Source organism: Canis lupus, chromosome 14 (assembly GCF_003254725.2).
Source record: "Canis lupus dingo isolate Sandy chromosome 14, ASM325472v2, whole genome shotgun sequence".
Lineage (NCBI taxonomy): Eukaryota > Metazoa > Chordata > Mammalia > Carnivora > Canidae > Canis > Canis lupus.
This window is the reverse complement of record NC_064256.1, coordinates 47,296,541-47,314,333: the sequence shown is the minus strand read 5'-3', so window position 1 is coordinate 47,314,333 and position 17,793 is coordinate 47,296,541. Positions and strand designations below refer to the sequence as shown.

The window sequence follows — 17,793 nt, the reverse complement described above, 5'->3', positions numbered from 1 at the left end:
AGACTTTACATTTTTTAGAAAACTAAAATGTTTATTTTTATAAACTTTTCTTTTTTGAGGAGGAATAAATACGTGAGACATAGCAGAATGTAGAAGGTTGGCAACACGATGACTCTAAAAGGTTCTAGCCTCAAAATAAATAAAAAGGAATGCTGAATGTAGTGAAGCAGTATCTGATTCTGGACATTAAATTATTAATTCTTACTTATATTTAGTAGAGTAAAATTTACTTCCATACCAAGATATCAAATATCCTACAATCATAAGACAAAATGTAACAGCCTTGTCCTAATACTCTCAAGGTGACTTAAAACTACAATCAATTCTTAGGGCACCTGGTTGAGTCAGTCAGTGGAGCATGTGACTCTTGATCTCCAAAGTTGTGGGTTTAAGCCAAGTTAGGTATAGAAATTACTTAAAAATAAAATCTTAAAAAAACTAAAATCAATTTTTGTTCATTGTGCTTTACTAAAGGGAAAGTAGTAGTGCCATGAATGCAAAATAAAAGAGATATAAAATTAGTCCCATCAACTCAAACTCTAACACAGAATTTGTGTAAACAACCTCAATCAAGTATTTAGGAAACATTTTAGAAGAGCACAATTCAGAATTCTACATCCTAGCTTAAGAAAACAAAATTATTCAATAAAACACAAAGAGAATGCCTGTGACATTTTATATTATTTCTTTATATGTATGAAAGATGTAATATTTTCTATTTCTTATAACTAATATTTTAAGATTTATTAAATGATCCAAATTAACAACTATTTTACATTTGACTTTGAAATGCATTATATATGTTCGGGAACAAAGTCATTATCTTTCCCTCATTTTACTGGACTTTAAGAAATAATTCAATTTAAAATTTTTTCTGTTCTTGGGACACCTGGGCGGCTCATCAGTTGTACATCTGCCATCAGCTCAGGACTCTATCCTGGAACTCCCTACATGGAGCCTGCTTCTCCCTCTGCCTATGTCTCTGCCTCTCTGTGTCTCTCATGAATAAATAAATAAATCTTTAAAAAATAAATAAATAGAAAACTTTTTGTTCCTGTTAAAACAAAATATTGTAATATTTATAATTAAATATGTTGAACACTTTAAGAAAATTCTAAAGCAAGAGTAACTGAGTTTATAATATTTCACCAATACTTAAACCTTAAAAGCAAGTTAAAATAATTCAGGTCCTCTTTGAAACCCAGCCCATGAAAGTCATGCATATTCCATCATTCAAGAACATTAAATTTTAAGCCAAACATTCATGAAATGTTTGTTCACAAGGTTTTGAAAAAAGTCACATCAATAATTACAACAGTTAGGGTCAGGTTCTGTTAGGTCCTTGGGATTATAAAGGCTCTCAGAAGTCTTATAATTAAAGAAACTGTTTATCTTTGTTATACCCAGCAGCTCCTCAACTTTGCAGCCCTAGAATGTTTCCCCCAACACCTTAAAATATCTAATAACATCTAACATATGAAACATATGTTGAGACATTATACTGTGTTCTTATAAATTATTTTTCCTTAATCATATATAGTTATAGGACCTAATAAAATAATAGTATTGTCTTAGTTGTAGTTAAGTAAAGCATACATAGACAGCTTAAACCTTGAGGATTTTTCATTTGATTATAGCACAAAAACACTGAAGCACCGATGCTCCTCAGTTTTATCAATTAGTGGCTTAGAAAAACTCACTTCATTACACAAGCTATGTAATGAACACACATAATGTGGTTTTATTATCAACATCAATTTGCTAATTACGTAGAGTCTTAGAACATTAGAACTGGAATAGTCCTTAGAGATACAAATCAAACCATTTAAACATTAGAAAATTAAGCCAAATAGAAGTTAACTAATGCCAAGAGCACAGCTAGGTGCGAGAACCAAAACATCCCTGTTCCAATCTCCAAGTGCTGGGATTCATGTTAATCTTCTAAAGGAAGTCTCTTGAGATTCTCCATGGACTCTCCCAATGGATAGCTGTTTTCAAACTTATTTTACCACAGTTGACAGAAAATAGAGAAGCCTCTCCTACACGTATTCTGCATCAAAACCCAATTTACACATACAAGTATATTTATCTGTATTATATAAATGTACGTGCATACAAATTTTAAAGTTCCATGAAATAATATTCATGTTAAGCAAAATACATTCTATTTTCAAATCATTTCTATTTTTCATTTTTTTAAATGACTCACTAAGCTGATATAATGATCCAGTTTGAAAACACCTGCCAAGGAGGATCCAAAGGTCCGTTCAAATAAATCATCTCACTCCCAACATCCTACAACTTCTCCATCCCAGCAGCTATTCTCTGATGAACTATTACAATCAACAGAAAACAAAGAATATAAATAATGTCATTGTATGATTATTATTAACAGCTGCTAAATGTCAGAATTGGGAATATTTTTGCCCTCAAAAATTTAATGTTGAGAAACAAGTAATAGTTAAACAAAAAGTACAGGAGTTATACCTAAGGAACACTTCAGTACAGCTTGAAGAATCAAGGAATATTTCACAAAGCAAGCAACGCTTCACTAAGACATGCATAGGAACTAACAAAGCAAACCAGTGAACATCTAAAAAATGCTTAGTGTGGAATGGCTTTTTAGAAAGGTGGAATCTCCATCCGCTGGTTTAGCATTTGGAAGAGAAAAGAAAGCATAGGAAGACAAATAAGTTTAGGAGTAAGGAGGATAAAAATTACTTTTAGAGAAATAAAAGGCATCTATTAAGAGTAAAAAGGCAACTGAATACAATTTTAATTAGAGACAAAACTAATAAAATAAAAATCAAGGGGCATACACAAAGTTTCACAAGTATCAAGGGTTTTTGCTTTTCTTTAAAAACTGCAACTGGAAGTCACAGGCAATAAATTATAGGTAAAGCTTTATTAAAGAGTAATAAGGACATGGAATGCCACTGAGCAAACACAATCAAAGAAAAGGCCTTACATTAAAGGACTGGCTAATGCTTTGTTAAAATAAAACGGTTATGGTATTATTTTTGATTCCCTGCTCTGATAGGTTTCATTAACTGAACAAGTACGCTTGCTGTCAGATAAGCATATCCTGCATTATGCTGTAATAAACAAACCTGGATCCTAATTTCTTATCTGTCACCAGGAGCTTAATGACATGGAACGGGTTTTATCCGTCTCTAGATTTTCAGGTACTAGAATAGCATCTGGCACTTTGTAGGTGGTCATTAAATTGTACTAAAAAAAAAAAAAATGAATGGAGAATGCAAAGAGAAAACGTTGCCCTATGAGGTAGAATTTGATCAAAACCGTGAATGAGACATCCAACAGTAACAGAATTTCAGAGAACTGAGAATTTCAACAGCCTAGAAAAGACGTCATATTTCAATGAGGCTTTGAGGGTTGGAGGAGCATTTCAACTATCTGGAATATGTGTAGGTATAAGAGACCACTTTTAACCATCCTGCAGCAACAGTGTGGGAAAGTAAGCAAAGGATTTATTACAAACAGGATCTTTTACTCCTTTCAGGAGGTCTAACCATGTTGGAATTTAAACAAGAGGAAAGCCTGGTGCTTGAGAGATGCTGTAGACCACCTTGTAGAATTTTTCTATCTTGTTCATTGCTTGCCTACTCTTGTTTATCCTGGGGTTTAAAATCTGTTTTATACAACTTCAAATACTAAACTGACCACAATACAGTATGTGACCTTAATCAAAATAAGGAAACAATCTTATTTTAATAAAATTTATTTATTAGCACAGGAAGTAACATTTAAAAAGATCTCAAATGTTACATATTATTAAGATACAGGTATTCATTTCAGCTGAGGTAGAGATGAGACAGTGTCAAACTACATTCAGTTCTTAACCAAAATGCACCAATGTCATTTAAGCAGCTATTTCAAAATAGAAGACTATACTCCACCCCAGAACTAAAGCCCAGAATATCCAGGCAAGTATTTCCATAGGCAGATGCTTCCCAAAATTTGAAAGGTAGATGAAATTTTAAAACTCTAGTAAGTATATGATTAACAGAGAAAATGCCAGAGTCACTAACATTTAAAGATGGCCAGTGAAAGGGATGTTAAAAAAAAAAAAAAAAAAAAACAGATAAACCAGGAGGCAGCATCACAAAAAAAGAGAGAAAGAATTGCAAGGAAAAAATAATCAACAATTCAAAGAGGTTAAAGTGGCCCAGGGACAATGAGAAGTCCTCTTTTTTTTTTTTTTTTGAGAAGTCCTTTACTGACCTTTAGTAAAAGCAGTTCTGTGTTAAGAGAAACCAAATGGTGAGGAATTACAAAATGGATGGGAAATTAAAAAGTACAGATTTATTCTTTCTTTACATCTGGCTGAGAAACAAAGAGAAGATGCCACTCATAAGAAAAATTAAAATGTTATAAAATATGTTATAAATTTGTTGTACCTTTTACTATGCTTATCTATGAAGATTTAATCTATCAAGAACAGTCTAGACTACACTAAATACTGATTATTTCTTGCAAGGTATTCCATTAACATGTGATTTGGGATTTGCTATAAGACTATTTCACCTCTTCAAAATGTATTAGGACTGATGTACAGACTAATACTAAAATGCAAGCTGAACAGGTCCCCTATGACCTGGTTCTGCAATTATCTAAACAAGGTTTACTTATTTTAATTGCAGTAACTGACCACAAGCACTAAGAGCTAAATAATAATTCTGCTGTGTAGCCAGTAGCAAACATTCCAACCAGCCACTCAATAATTACCTCATCCACTGAGTCAAAAAACTCACTTGCCATTTGTCTAAAGCTGGGAGGTCTTAAGGAGGATGTTTATGAAATTTCTTGCTATACTTAGATAAAAGTACTCTTTATACAGCTCAGTTTAAGCAGCTAACTACCTTTTTTTTTTTCCTTATCCTCCTGTTACAAAAAATTTTTTTCTTGATCATTTCAAAAATGAATTACCACATTTTAGTTAAAATGTACTGCCTTTACTTAGGCTAGGGTCTGCAATTTTTCCTAGATTGTACATCAAGCTTCTGTTAAGTTCTTCTGCTAAACTGAAAAAGAGCTGAAATTGACAGATACTCTTTACAAGCTCTCCTCACATACTCCTCCAAATTCTTCAAATTATTTATTGCCTAAGTTCTAATGATCAGTAAACATTCCATCTTAAAAAATCAAGTACTCTTGTGAATACTAGTAGTCCTTTGTATCTTGGTGGGGGGAAAAAATCAGGCTTCTCCTCTAATTTCTAGTCATGACCAGCGTTCACTGAGGAAATAAGTGCTTTAATTTGGAGGAAAACTGGGACAGTTTGAAATGTGTTCATCAGAGAAGGTAAGGATTTTGTGGGAATATCAGAGTGGAGGGCTTTATGAAACTAGAGGGCAGCTTAAAGCCAATGGCCACACTAGACAGTAAGTAAAAGGAAAATATCAGCAAAGGAAATAGAAACATACTAAAGAAGGATTTTACTTGGAGATCTAGTGGACAGAAGAGGTGAAGCAATGAACTGATTTATTCTTGAGCTGGGAGCGGATTCTATAAAGTGGTTCTGAAGAAGTGGCCTTCATAGCCAAAGTGGGTAATCTTTAGTCATTTGAACTACATGCCTGACTTACTCTTTCAAGTTCTATAAATCTTATATACCAAAATTTATACACTAAGGACCAGTGGTGGGTTGTAAGAATTATATTGGTGATTGTGTTAATCTGTCTCACCAGTATTTCTTAAAACAAACCAAAACAAAAATCATGACTATACATACAAAGAAATTGTCATTAGTGGTGTAAATATGTTTAATAAAAAGCTAGACAAAAAATTTCACATCAATAATTAAGGGCCTACAAGTTAAAGCACAGAATCTCTGTATAATACTAATTTAGCAACATCATTTTCCTTTATTTGGCATTTTTTTTTAATTTATTTATTCATGAGAGACAGAGAGAGAGAGGGACAGGCAGAGGGAGAAGCAGGCTCCATGCCGAGAGCCCGATGTGGGACTCGATCCCGGGACCCCAGGATGACGCCCTGGGCCGAAGACAGGCGCCAAACCACAGAGCCACCCAGGGATCCCCCTATTTGGCATTTTAAAAAGATTTCTACTCAATTCTGCCAAGAATAAGATGAAATAAGCATTAGCACATCTGTGATAACTCTAAGTTGGTATAACATTTTTAGTTTGCATTCTTTACCATGTCATCTACTTTCAGAAATCAAACACACAAGGGAAATACACTGCAATAATAGTTGGGGGAAGACGGGGGATCTTTTAGGTACTACAATGGACACAGGCTAAGTATACTATGATACACTCATAAAAATAAAGTTAATCAGCCATTGAGAATTAGTTTTTATTTTTTATTTTATCTTACCAAAATCTTTTTTATCTCTCAAGTTTTATTTAAATCCTAGGTAACATATAGTACAGAGTATAATTTACTGATTTGTTACTTACATATAATATTCAGTGCTCATCACAACTGTTTTAAGTATTAAAGAGGGTGCTTGTGATGAGAATTAGTTTTTAAAAACCTGTTTGACATGGAAAAATGGTTGCCTTAGTATTAGATGAAGGAAGAATATATAATGAATATAGCACTACAGCTATGCATAAGAAACACAAAAAATACACTAAAATTAGTAATAATGATTTCTTCTTTCTTTTTTTTATTTTTTTTTATTTTTTTTATTTATTTATGATAGTCACACAGAGAGAAAGAGAGGCAGAGACACAGGCAGAGGGAGAAGCAGGCTCCAAGCACTGGGAGCCCGACGTGGGATTCGATCCCGGGTCTCCAGGATCGCGCCCTGGGCCAAAGGCAGGCGCTAAACCGCTGCGCCACCCAGGGATCCCTCTTCTTTCTTCTTAAAACATTCCATCTGCTCCTCTGTATTACATTCCTAATGGAAAACTATTTTTTAACAATAATTTTCTATAGGAAAAATATTTTAAAACCGCATCTTAATATGTTATATCAAAAAATATGAGTTATCAAAAAATACAACTACATTTCAAAGAAATATATAATTTATTTCCTTTCTCTGGACATTAAAGTAGACTTAATTAAAGTCATTAAAGCAGGGCTCTTTAAACTTCAGAACTGGGAGTAAGGGCCATTCTTGTCAAAATGCAGACTTCCACATGATTTTTTTTTAAAGATTTTATTTATTCATTTGAGAGAGAGAAAGCACACACAAGAGCAGGGAGAGAACCAGAGAGAGAAAGAATCTCAAGCAGACTCCCCAGGCTATGGAGCTCAACTCGGGACCCAATCCCAGCACTCTGAGATCAGGACCTGAGCCAAAATCAAGAGCTGGATGCTCAACTGACTGAGCCACCCAGGTGCCCCAGGAAGCCTAGATGATTTTGATTAAAGAAGTCAGGGTAATAGGGATCCCTGGGTGGCGCAGCGGTTTGGCGCCTGCCTTTGGCCCAGGGCGCGATCCTGGAGACCCGGGATCGAATCCCACGTCGGGCTCCTGGTGCATGGAGCCTGCTTCTCCCTCTGCCTATGTCTCCGCCTTTCTCTCTCTCTGTGTGTGTGACTATCATAAATAAATAAATAAAAAAAATTAAAAAAAAAAAAAGAAGTCAGGGTAATAGACTGAAAACAATCAAAATGTAGTTCATTTAATTTCTTCATTTATTTGCCCTTTTAGATGACTAAAATTTTATGTTTCTTCCTTAATCAAAATTATCTATAATGATGGCATGAGCCAAAAATACTGTTAACTACTGAATGACACTAAATCTGATTAAAACATGATTCAGTAACAAAAGCAAACACCAACCTATATGAGAAAATTTAATTTTAAGACTCAAAATTAATATCTTTTTTGAAAGCGGGGGGGGGGGGTCAGGGCAGAGGGAGAAAGAGAATCTTAAGCAGACTCCATGCCCAGCAATGGAGTCCAATACAAGGCTCGATCTCAGGACCCTGAGATCATGACATAAGCCAAAATCAAGAGTCAGACACTCAAGCAACTGAGCCACCCAAGTGCCCCTCAAAATTAAAATCTCAATGTCAACCTAAAAACAATCCCTAAAATTCTTTATATCACCGACATTAAGTACCTGACACACTCAAAGGAAAATAAGATACTCAAAAGGTTTGCAAAGGACAGAATTAATGCTGCAGCAACTATAAAGTGTACCCTTAATTAGTAGTGTCACATAAGTAACTTGAGCAAAACACTAAACTTCGTATCTTTACTGAAATGCACAGAACAGGCATGTGCAAAAATCATATTTTGTTAACAAGAATGCAAGCTACCTCAAAACGGGAAATAACAAATTCTCAACTATCTTTCAAATTAGCGAAGTCTGACTTTCACTAGAAAAGAGCTTTGCTGCTATACTGAATTGCAAAGTAAAAGGATAACATATGTGCCATGAATGTTTATAATCAAAGGAATTCAACCAATGCAAAAGTCCAAAGTAAAAATTAATCAAGTATTTAACCTCTTAGGTGCTATATGTTCGGAACCACCCCTGATCTTTCTTTTCTCTTCATCACAGATATTTGATCTTAAAACTAAAGTCTTAAAGAATGCACTGATAAGTATATGCTTAAAATTAATATTTTAAGTAAAAATATTTTAAGTAAAAATTTGATTTTAATATTTACAGGTTTATTAGATACATTATATATACAAAAATATGTATATATTCATATACACAATTATCTCAAGCTGTCTGTGAGACAGGAGCAGTTAGTTACACATAGCACACAGCATTACTCTCCAACTGTTTCCATTCTACCACCATCCCAAATACTCAGATTCTTAGGGGATATGTCTCTCTCTTTTTTAATCTTAGCCCTATGCCTGACTTAGAAAAACTAGGTAAATTGTTTGCTGTGATAAGAAACTAAGATTCAAAGGATCTACTCAAGGTCATTAAGCTCATGTGTGGCAGAAATTAGAGTATATAAACAGTATATACTGTTTTAGTGTAATAGCTGCTGTACTAAGTATTATAAGGTAGATTTCCATTAAATATAAAACCTGATTTTCACTGTATGCTAAAAACATAAAAAGCGTAACTGTAACTTGCTTCTAAAAAGTTGCCAAAATAAATTATATATTTGAAATTTAAGCACAACAGGGAGTTACTGGTTTCAGAACTCTATCCCATCAGGTAAATAAAATATTATCCCCATTAAGCCCAAATAAATCCCCCGACTCTTTACATGGCACTCTAAATGTATACTACACCAAAGCATTTATTAAATTAAATTGTTATTAGTAGCATGCATTTCCCTGAGAATTCCTTTGAGGATTGAAGTGGTCATTTTCCTTTTTATATTATAAACTTAATCCATAATTCCTAGTACTTTATTGCTGATCAGCTATGTCCGGTAAATTACTGATCATTCAGTTAAAATCTATTCTAAGGACCATGACAACATACTATGAAAATCTCACCATTATGCTTTCCTGTAATTATTGCCACTTGCAACATAATAAGCAATTCACAGTCTATTATAAGCACTTTAGTTAAGAATGAACCACAAATCATGATCCACATTTGATTCCTTGACATGTACTATCTATCATCTGCTTGAGGGTCCTAAGTGCAAGAACAGAACTCCCAAGATCTAAAGTTTTCTTCCTTCTAAATATTAATCTATTTGTCACGATTGTTAATAAATCTGCAGGTCATCCAAAAGTTCTACAAGCTCAGTTTGCCAAAATGTATGTAAATATAGCCAATGGTACCTCTACAACACTACACACACCTGCAAATAATTTTCATTTATTTCCAAGCTAAATTTTCCAGAGTTTTATCCTCGTTAGTCATTTTTTTCTCTAGCAGCCACAAATTATACTTTTACTACTTTTTTTTTTAAGATTTTATTTATTTATTCATAGACACAGAGAGAGAGGCAGAGACACAGGCAGAGGGAGAAGCAGGCTCCATGCAGGGAGCCCGACATGGGACTCCATCCCGGGCCTCCAGGTCACACCCCAGGCTGCAGGCGGTGCCAAACCGCTGCGCCACTGGGACTGCCCCATTTTACTACTTTTTTAAGCATCAAAAAAAAATCAAATTATTTCTTCTACTCATATGCCAGTTAATTCTGTAATTAGGGGCAGCCGGGTTGGCTCAGTGGTTTAGCGCCACCTTCGGCCCCCCAGGGCCTGATCCTGGAGACCCCGGATTGAGTCCCATGTCGGGCTCCCTGTGTGGAGCCTGCTTCTCCCTCTGACTGTGTCTCTCTCTGTCTCTCTCTCTCTCTCTCTCTCTGTCTCTCATGAATAAATAAATTATTTAAAATAAAATAAATTTTTTTTAAAAAATCTGTAATTAGTTTTTAAACCCTTCAAAGTTATTTCACCTATTTCTCTTCTACTTTCCTCCCTGAAAATTCAGTCCAAAAATTATTATCTAGGTCAAAGAAAGGAAGGTGACCATGTTGGATGGAGAGCTATGGTGGCCCAAGAGCAGTGTGTCAGAGACAGCAAAATGAAAATAGCTTCCAAAGGGGTCCTGGGGAAAGGCCTAAACCTAAACAGAATGAGGAGGTCATCTCTATGAGAAGACCAGTGTGGCATGGGGTGTCATAGCACTTGAGAAGGGTGAGGAGGACCACTGAATCAGAGCAAAGAGAGGAGGAACCTGGGGAATATAGCTGATAAGTTAAATAAAGGGGGAACTGATCAAGTAAGTAAACATATTAGGATAGTGGTTTCTTACCTCAGAAGCACAACTAAAGAAAAGATGAAAAGTAGAAGAACCTCTGTGGTAAAAAAACTGAAATTGGAAATATCAGTATGAACTTAACAGTTTTCAATACATATAGAGAATGAGAAATACAGATTAATATAAATGTATATGTACCTGCATGTAAGCATGTATGTATACAAACATATATTTGTTATTTTCTGGTTTTGATAGTGTATGATGGTTATGTAAAAGAATATGCCGAGGTTGGAAAATACACAAGTATCATGCATTAAGGGGAAGGAGAAGAAAGCTGTATACTATACTTGTAACTTCTGTGCTTACAACTATTTCAAAATTAATAAAAACATTATTTTAGCACAAGAATCACTATAAATCAATGCCACGTGCTTCTAATTACAGAAAATATTTTGCACCTATCGTTCTTACTTTTTTAGATGAATAACAACCCCTCTGGAGAACCTAAATATGCAAACTATCCCCAGAAAAAAAATACATGATAAAAATGTGTTATGTTTCAGGGAACTCATTTTGTGCCCTCTTTTCCCTAAAAAAACTGTGGTCCAGAATCTTTCATAAATGCTACAAAGATTCAAATGTAAATGCAGGAAAATTATATACTTAAATATGTTTCTGTTCATTCAAAAAGAAAATGGAAATAAAATTAACAATGTTAATTTTACCAACTTTAACCATCTTTGGAAGGTCTTTCCTGGTAGACAGGTTATATATACCTTCCAAACCTTTAAAATAATTCTGAGGTTCTGAAGTTCAATGGTGAAACACGTATGATTTACTGGCATAAAACTATCTTCCCAACAAAATCTACCTGCTGTGTACCAAAGCATAAAATGACAGAGAACTTCCTACTTTGGGACAGAGTAAACTTGGTTCCTAATACAAAAATCATTTAATCTATAAATGCTCTGAAGAGAAAAATGTACTAAGAGTAAAAAGGGGCAATTCTGACCTCCTGAGCTATCTGTGGTCATAGCTAGAAAGAAGAGACATTAATACTATTTCATATTTAAAATGATTTCAGAGACATAAATACAATTACCTAAGAAAAGGATGGATCCATCTGACAATGAATAGTACTTGACCTCCATGCCCCAGATTATGGATGATTTCAGAATTGCCCCTTAAGGATCAAGAAATAGTAGTCTGCCTTGCCAAGAGAATTCTGTAAATAAGTTGCACTGACAAGTGCTTCCTTCATTACCTTGTCTTTAAAGTCCTAAGCACCTTTCGATGCATATAGTACTTGGTCTTTTTAAAATTTAATATTCAGGGGATCCCTGGGTGGCTCAGCGGTCTGGCGCCTGCCTTTGGCCCAAGATGCAATCCTGGAGTCCTGGGATCGAGTCCCATGTCGGGCTCCCGGCATGGAGCCTGCTTCTCCCTCCTCCTGTGTCTCTGCCTCTCTCTCACTCTATGTCTATCATGAATAAATAAATAAATCTTTTTAAAAAATTAATATTCAGGGACACCAGGGTAACTCAGCGGTTGAGCATCTGCCTTTGGCTCAGAGTGTGATCCCAGGATCCAGGATCGAGTCCCACATTGGGCTCTCTGCATGGAGCCTGCTTCTCCCTCTGCCTGTGTCTCTGCCTCTCTCTCCCTCTCTCTGTCTCTCATAAGTAAAGAAATACAATCTTTAAAATAAATAAATAGGGACACCTGGGTAGCTCAGCAGTCGAGCGTCTGCCTTTGACTCAGGACCTGATACCAGGGTCCAGGATCAAGTCCCACTTTGGGCTCCTGCAGAGAGCCTGCTTCTCCCTCTGCCTATGTCTCTGCCTCTCTCTCTCTCTCTCTCTCATGAATAAATAAATAAAAATCTTTTTTAAAAAATAAAATAATAATAATAATAAATAAATAAATCTCAAAAATGAGGATTTACAGAATGGCTAAAATCAACAATACAAGAAACAACAGGTGCCGACCAGGATGCAAAGAAAGGGGGGCCCCCTTGCACTGTTGGTGGGAATGCAAACTGGTACAGCCACTCTGTAGAACAGTTTGGAGGTTCCTCAAAAAGTTAAAAATAGAACTATCCTATGATCCAGCAATTGCACTATTAGGTATTTACCTAAAAGATACAAAAATACAGATTCAAAGGGCTACATCTACCTTAATGTTTATGGCAGCATCATCAACAATAGCCAAACTATGGAGAACTCAAATATCCATTGACTGATGAATGGATAAAAAGAATATATGGTATATACATACAATGGAATATTCCTCAGCCATCAAAAGGAATGAAATCTTGCCATTTGCAATGACATGAATAGAGCTAGAATATATTATGCTAAGTAAAATAAGTCAGTAAAAGAAATAAATACCGTATGATCTCACCCATATGTGGAATTTAAGAAAACAGATGAACATATGGGAAGGAGGGGGAGAGAAAAAAGGAGAGAGAAGCCATGAAAGACTCTTAATGACAGAGAACAAACTGAAGATTGATGGAAAATGGGCTAGATGGGTGACTGGTATGAAGGAGGGCACTTGTGATGAGCAATGGGTGTTGTATGTTAGTGATGAGTCACTGAATTCTCTAGAAACCATGATTGCACTACATATTAACTAAGTAAAATTTAAATTAAAAAAAAAAGAGGACTTAGCTTGTAAGGAAGAGCTTGCAGTCTCTAAATTAAGAATATTAAAGCAAGGTTAGGTTTAGCTTTCTGTGATTTGCAAACTACGCAGTTAGATTTGGCCTAAAGTCAGAAAAACCAACCATGTATTAGACACTTAAAAGGTGACTATGTATAAGACACTGCAACTATGTATATGAAAAGATTTAGTCCTTGCACTCAACAAGTCTATACAGAAACAGGTAATTAAACAAGAACATTCAAGGTGAAGTGAGGAAAAAAGGGTGGCTCTTGGGTGGCTCAGTGGTTGAGCATCTGACTTCAGCTCAGGGCCTGATCCTGGATCCAGGGATCGAGTTCCACATCGGGCTCCCCACAATGTGGGGAGAGAGGAGTCTGCTTCTCCCTCTATGTCTCTACCTCTCTCTCTGTGTCTCTCATGAATAAATAAAACTTTTAAAAAACACCCATTCTTCTTTAACATCAGCTGAAGTTGTATCAATGAAGAAAAAAACCCAAAAGCTTAGTTCACAAAAGGACTGACAGGAAAAACTAATAGATGAGATACTTCCAGAATTGCATATTTCCTCTAAAAATTATTTCAGATTACTTAAATTTTTTTTTCACCCGGAAAACCATCAGAGATTTTAAACCAAGTATCTGGCCTTTATCCCCAGATATTATTCTACTAAATATATGTTTAAAAAGTTATTCTTTGGGGATCCCTGGGTGGCTCAGTGGTTTAGCACCTGCCTTCAGCCCAGGGCGTGATTCTGGAGTCCTGGGATCGATTCCCACATCAGGTCCCCACATGGAGCCTGCTTACCCCTCTGCCTGTGTCTTTGCCTCTGTCTGTGTCTCTAATGAATAAATTAATAAATAATCTTTTTAAAAAAGTTATTCTTCAAACTAAAATTTTAATATCAAATTTTTTAATTGTTACACTTCTCGGGATACCCAAGTGGCTTAGCGCTTGAGGATCTGCCTTCGGCTCAGGGCGTGATCTCCAGGTCCTGGGATCAAGTCCCACATCGGGCCTCCCTGCAGGGGAGAGTCTTTGCCTCTCTCTCTGTCTCTCTCATGAATAAATAAATAAAATCTTCTAAAAAATAAAATAAAGTAGTTACAGTTCTCCTAATAGACCTAAAAACTTTCCTTACAAATTACAAAATGATTTTATATTTGTTTATACTTTGTCATTTAAGATGACAAATGTTATATAGGTAAAGATAACATTTAATATTTCTTCACACGCAATGATCATGTTAACTACCCTACAAAAGAAAAAGTATCTGCTGCCATCTATCCATCTATCTAGACTCACTCCTGCTTCATAGCAGTAATATGCTCCTACTCAACCAGAAAAAGGCAAGTTAACCAACTCTACCAAACATCAAGTTTGCACACTTTGTATCATGTTTTAAGTATTCAAATTATTACAACACAGTTATTTCCAAACAGCCACAAAGTGACCATCAGGTAAAATATTCTGGCCAATAAACTGTTCTTCCTTTAAATGATGGAGTATTTCAGAGCTAATTCAATTTATCAAATTCAACACCCAAATAAAAACACCAGGAGTTGAATATAATTAGTAAAAATTAATGAACACTACAAAAGACCTAGCAGCAACTCAATTTTCTTTGTCAAGGATAGTGAATCCATTAATCCACCTTTCAACCTCTTAAAACATACAGAGAAATACAAGTTTCACCATCCTTAGGATTTACGTTCTAAAGGCAGCCTATGAGGTGAAAATATTATACAATTAATATTACTAATCATATATACACTCTGTCTTCAAACATAACAATGATGGTACCAATATACAGTCAAAATAACCCTTGACAATCTCTTAAAACAGACTTCAGACAGGGTATAGTATTCATAGCATCAAACACTAAGAAAAATGAGACTGAATTAGAGAAAAATGAGAACCATATTTCACTCACTACAGAGCTTATATTCATTAAATGAACTTCCAGGGTAATCACTTGCATGATTATGAACCTCTATTTCACCCTTCTTTTTCAAATTCAGAACATACATGTTTAAGTTAAATCTTCATGTGATGTAACTCCACTACAGTATATGAGCCAGAGAATAAAATTATCCTGGAGTATTAAGTAACCACCAGATATTATTTTCTTTTCTAGCATTACCAATTGAAGAGAAATTCTTTATAGTGTTCTATTCCTGCACTATCCCCACCGTTTTTCACCTTTTACTTAGTTTCTAAAATTATGCCACCTTTAAAAAAGAGGCAAGAAAATACATAAATCCTATCATGCCACCAAGTTAAATTTTAAAATGTATTCACATAAGGGGCACCTGGGTGGCTTAGTCAATTAAGCATCTGACTTCAGCTCAGATAATGATCTCAGCATCAAGCTCTGCATAGGGCTCCCCACTCTGTGGAGAGTCTGCTTATCCCTCCCCCCTCCCCCTGATCGTGCACACATGCACACTCTCTCTCTCTCTCTCAAATAAATAAATAAAATCTTTTAAAAAATGTATCCACATCATAACACAATTCGTATAGTCATTTATGCTGTCTTTTAAATTCATTCAGTTGATTAATAACTTAAAGCTCAGGTTAAAATCCAATTTTATAAGAAAATATATCTTACCCACAACCATAAGTGTGAATTCAAACCCTCTCTTCACTGATTTTCTGTATACTTGATTTGGGAGATTTGCAAATCCCACATAGCCTTCAAGGTTCTTCTGTTGCTGAGAAAACCAAAAAGGGCCAAGTTATTATGTATCAACAAAACTCAATTTTGTCACACGTTTCAAATTTCTGTCAATAACCTATTTCAGTAAACTATATCAACTATTATTCATGGCAAATCAGACTAATTTTATAGTATTATCAGTAAAGGTATTAATTGCAGCAAGAGACAAAATAAATTGGGAGTATGAGTTGATTTGACAAAATAATGGTCAATTTTAAAAATCCAAGAGCATAAAATAACCGAAGACACTACCTCAGAGCAAAGATTTCATTTAAAAAACAACATAGATTTTCACAATAAAAAAATTCAAATCCCCTTAATATCAAGAACTCTTTCAATTATCCCTTTTGCTCATATGATTTTACCACAGGTATGAGTTTCTTGATATTTGTCTTCTTATTCATGAAATGAAATCAAATCTTGAGTTTAAAACAATTTTCTCATAAATTCTTACAAGCTCTCACAATCTCCATCAGTAAGCAATATCTTTCAAGCTATTAATATCAAGCCCAATTATGCCACATCAGCATTTAAATGATCCTGCTGTCTCCCTCATCAGGGACATCAGATTTATCCAGATTTTAAAGAAAATTAGAATTCAGTTTTCTGCATGGTTTTTGATTCTTTGATGACCTCAACAATAGCTTCGTAAGTCAAAGAAACCTATTTTTAAATTGAAGTAGTAAGTAAGTCTGACTTATAACTTACCCAACGGTGAGAAAAACTGCCCATAGTTCAGACCATCTGAGTGAGTGGTCTTACCAGTTAATTTTACTTAGAGGTAGGTCTTAGTCATCATTAAAATACAATAGTAAAGTATTCCTAAGAGGTACCTATTTCTCTTAAAAGTTTTTGACACACTTAATTTCTCATTAAAAATGAAAAAAAAAAAAAACTCATGAGATCAAAGCATTAATTCAACACACCTGGATTTAACAAATAGCAATCTGCATTCTCACTAGTATCACATGTAACAAAATATTCCCTCTATCACCTCTTAGCCTTTTTATTGCATTCATATAAACTAATCTTTAAGTCAAATGTTGAGAGAATAACCAAGCCAATTAAATGGAGATGCTAATTTTAAATATACTAACTAGGAATATTAATCAGAGTATAGTATTTTAAAATCAAATATTTGAAAGCCTACTAAGTGTAAAGCTAAAAATATGTATCAAATTTAAGGCTTCCTTGGCTCATATTTCATTCAACTGTAAGTTAATTTAGACTGAAAACATCTCTGTATAAATTTCTCAGATACTCACAGCTACTTTGTAAAGAACACATTTCCATCATTCCAGTGTTCCAGATTCCAACAGAACAGATCCACAGAGGAACAGTAAATGAGGCATTCCAAGAATTGTATATGACGTATTCGGTCCAAACAGGAAAGGCAAATCCATTGGAACATAGCAAAAAATAGAGGAAAAAATAAAGTTACTTACATGTAACGCAACAAATTAGAAGTAAATTATGAACAAAGTGAGGACAGACTTAAGTATTTAAAATAATACTTTTTTAATGGGATATAAGGCCCAGTAGTTTTAACCCATGTTCAGCAGCATTCCTGATGAAATATGGAACAAAAGACCTCTTATCTTTTTATAAAAGCCAATTACTATGTCCTGCACCTGAAGTTTTCAAAGAAATGGTAGAAAAGCTGTCAAGTATGAAGTTTCAGCAAGGTATATAGGGACCGAGTTTAAATTCCAAGAAAAAAAAAAAAAACAATTTTCATACAATTTTGCTCATATCAGATAAATGCAAATGTTTT

The 17,793-nt window shown here is 34.8% G+C and overlaps 1 protein-coding gene across 2 annotated transcripts in view; it reads right to left on the bottom strand.

Annotated features, from left to right (window-relative positions):
• SEPTIN7 (septin 7) overlaps nt 1–17,309 on the bottom strand; it is a 90,772-nt gene extending 73,463 nt beyond the window's left edge. Inside the window, exons 1-2 of one of the 2 annotated variants that reach the window (XM_025464621.3) lie at nt 17,285–17,309; nt 15,912–16,014 (exon numbers count right to left, since the gene is read on the bottom strand). In XM_025464621.3, coding sequence (XP_025320406.1) covers nt 15,912–15,921 — 10 coding nt within the window. In that variant the 5' untranslated portion in view covers nt 15,922–16,014; nt 17,285–17,309. Of the gene's footprint in view, nt 1–15,911; nt 16,015–16,727; nt 16,773–17,284 lie in introns of those variants that run through there. The other variant, XM_049093803.1, reaches the window with a different exon arrangement.
• Nucleotides 17,310–17,793: the final 484 nt, after the last annotated feature.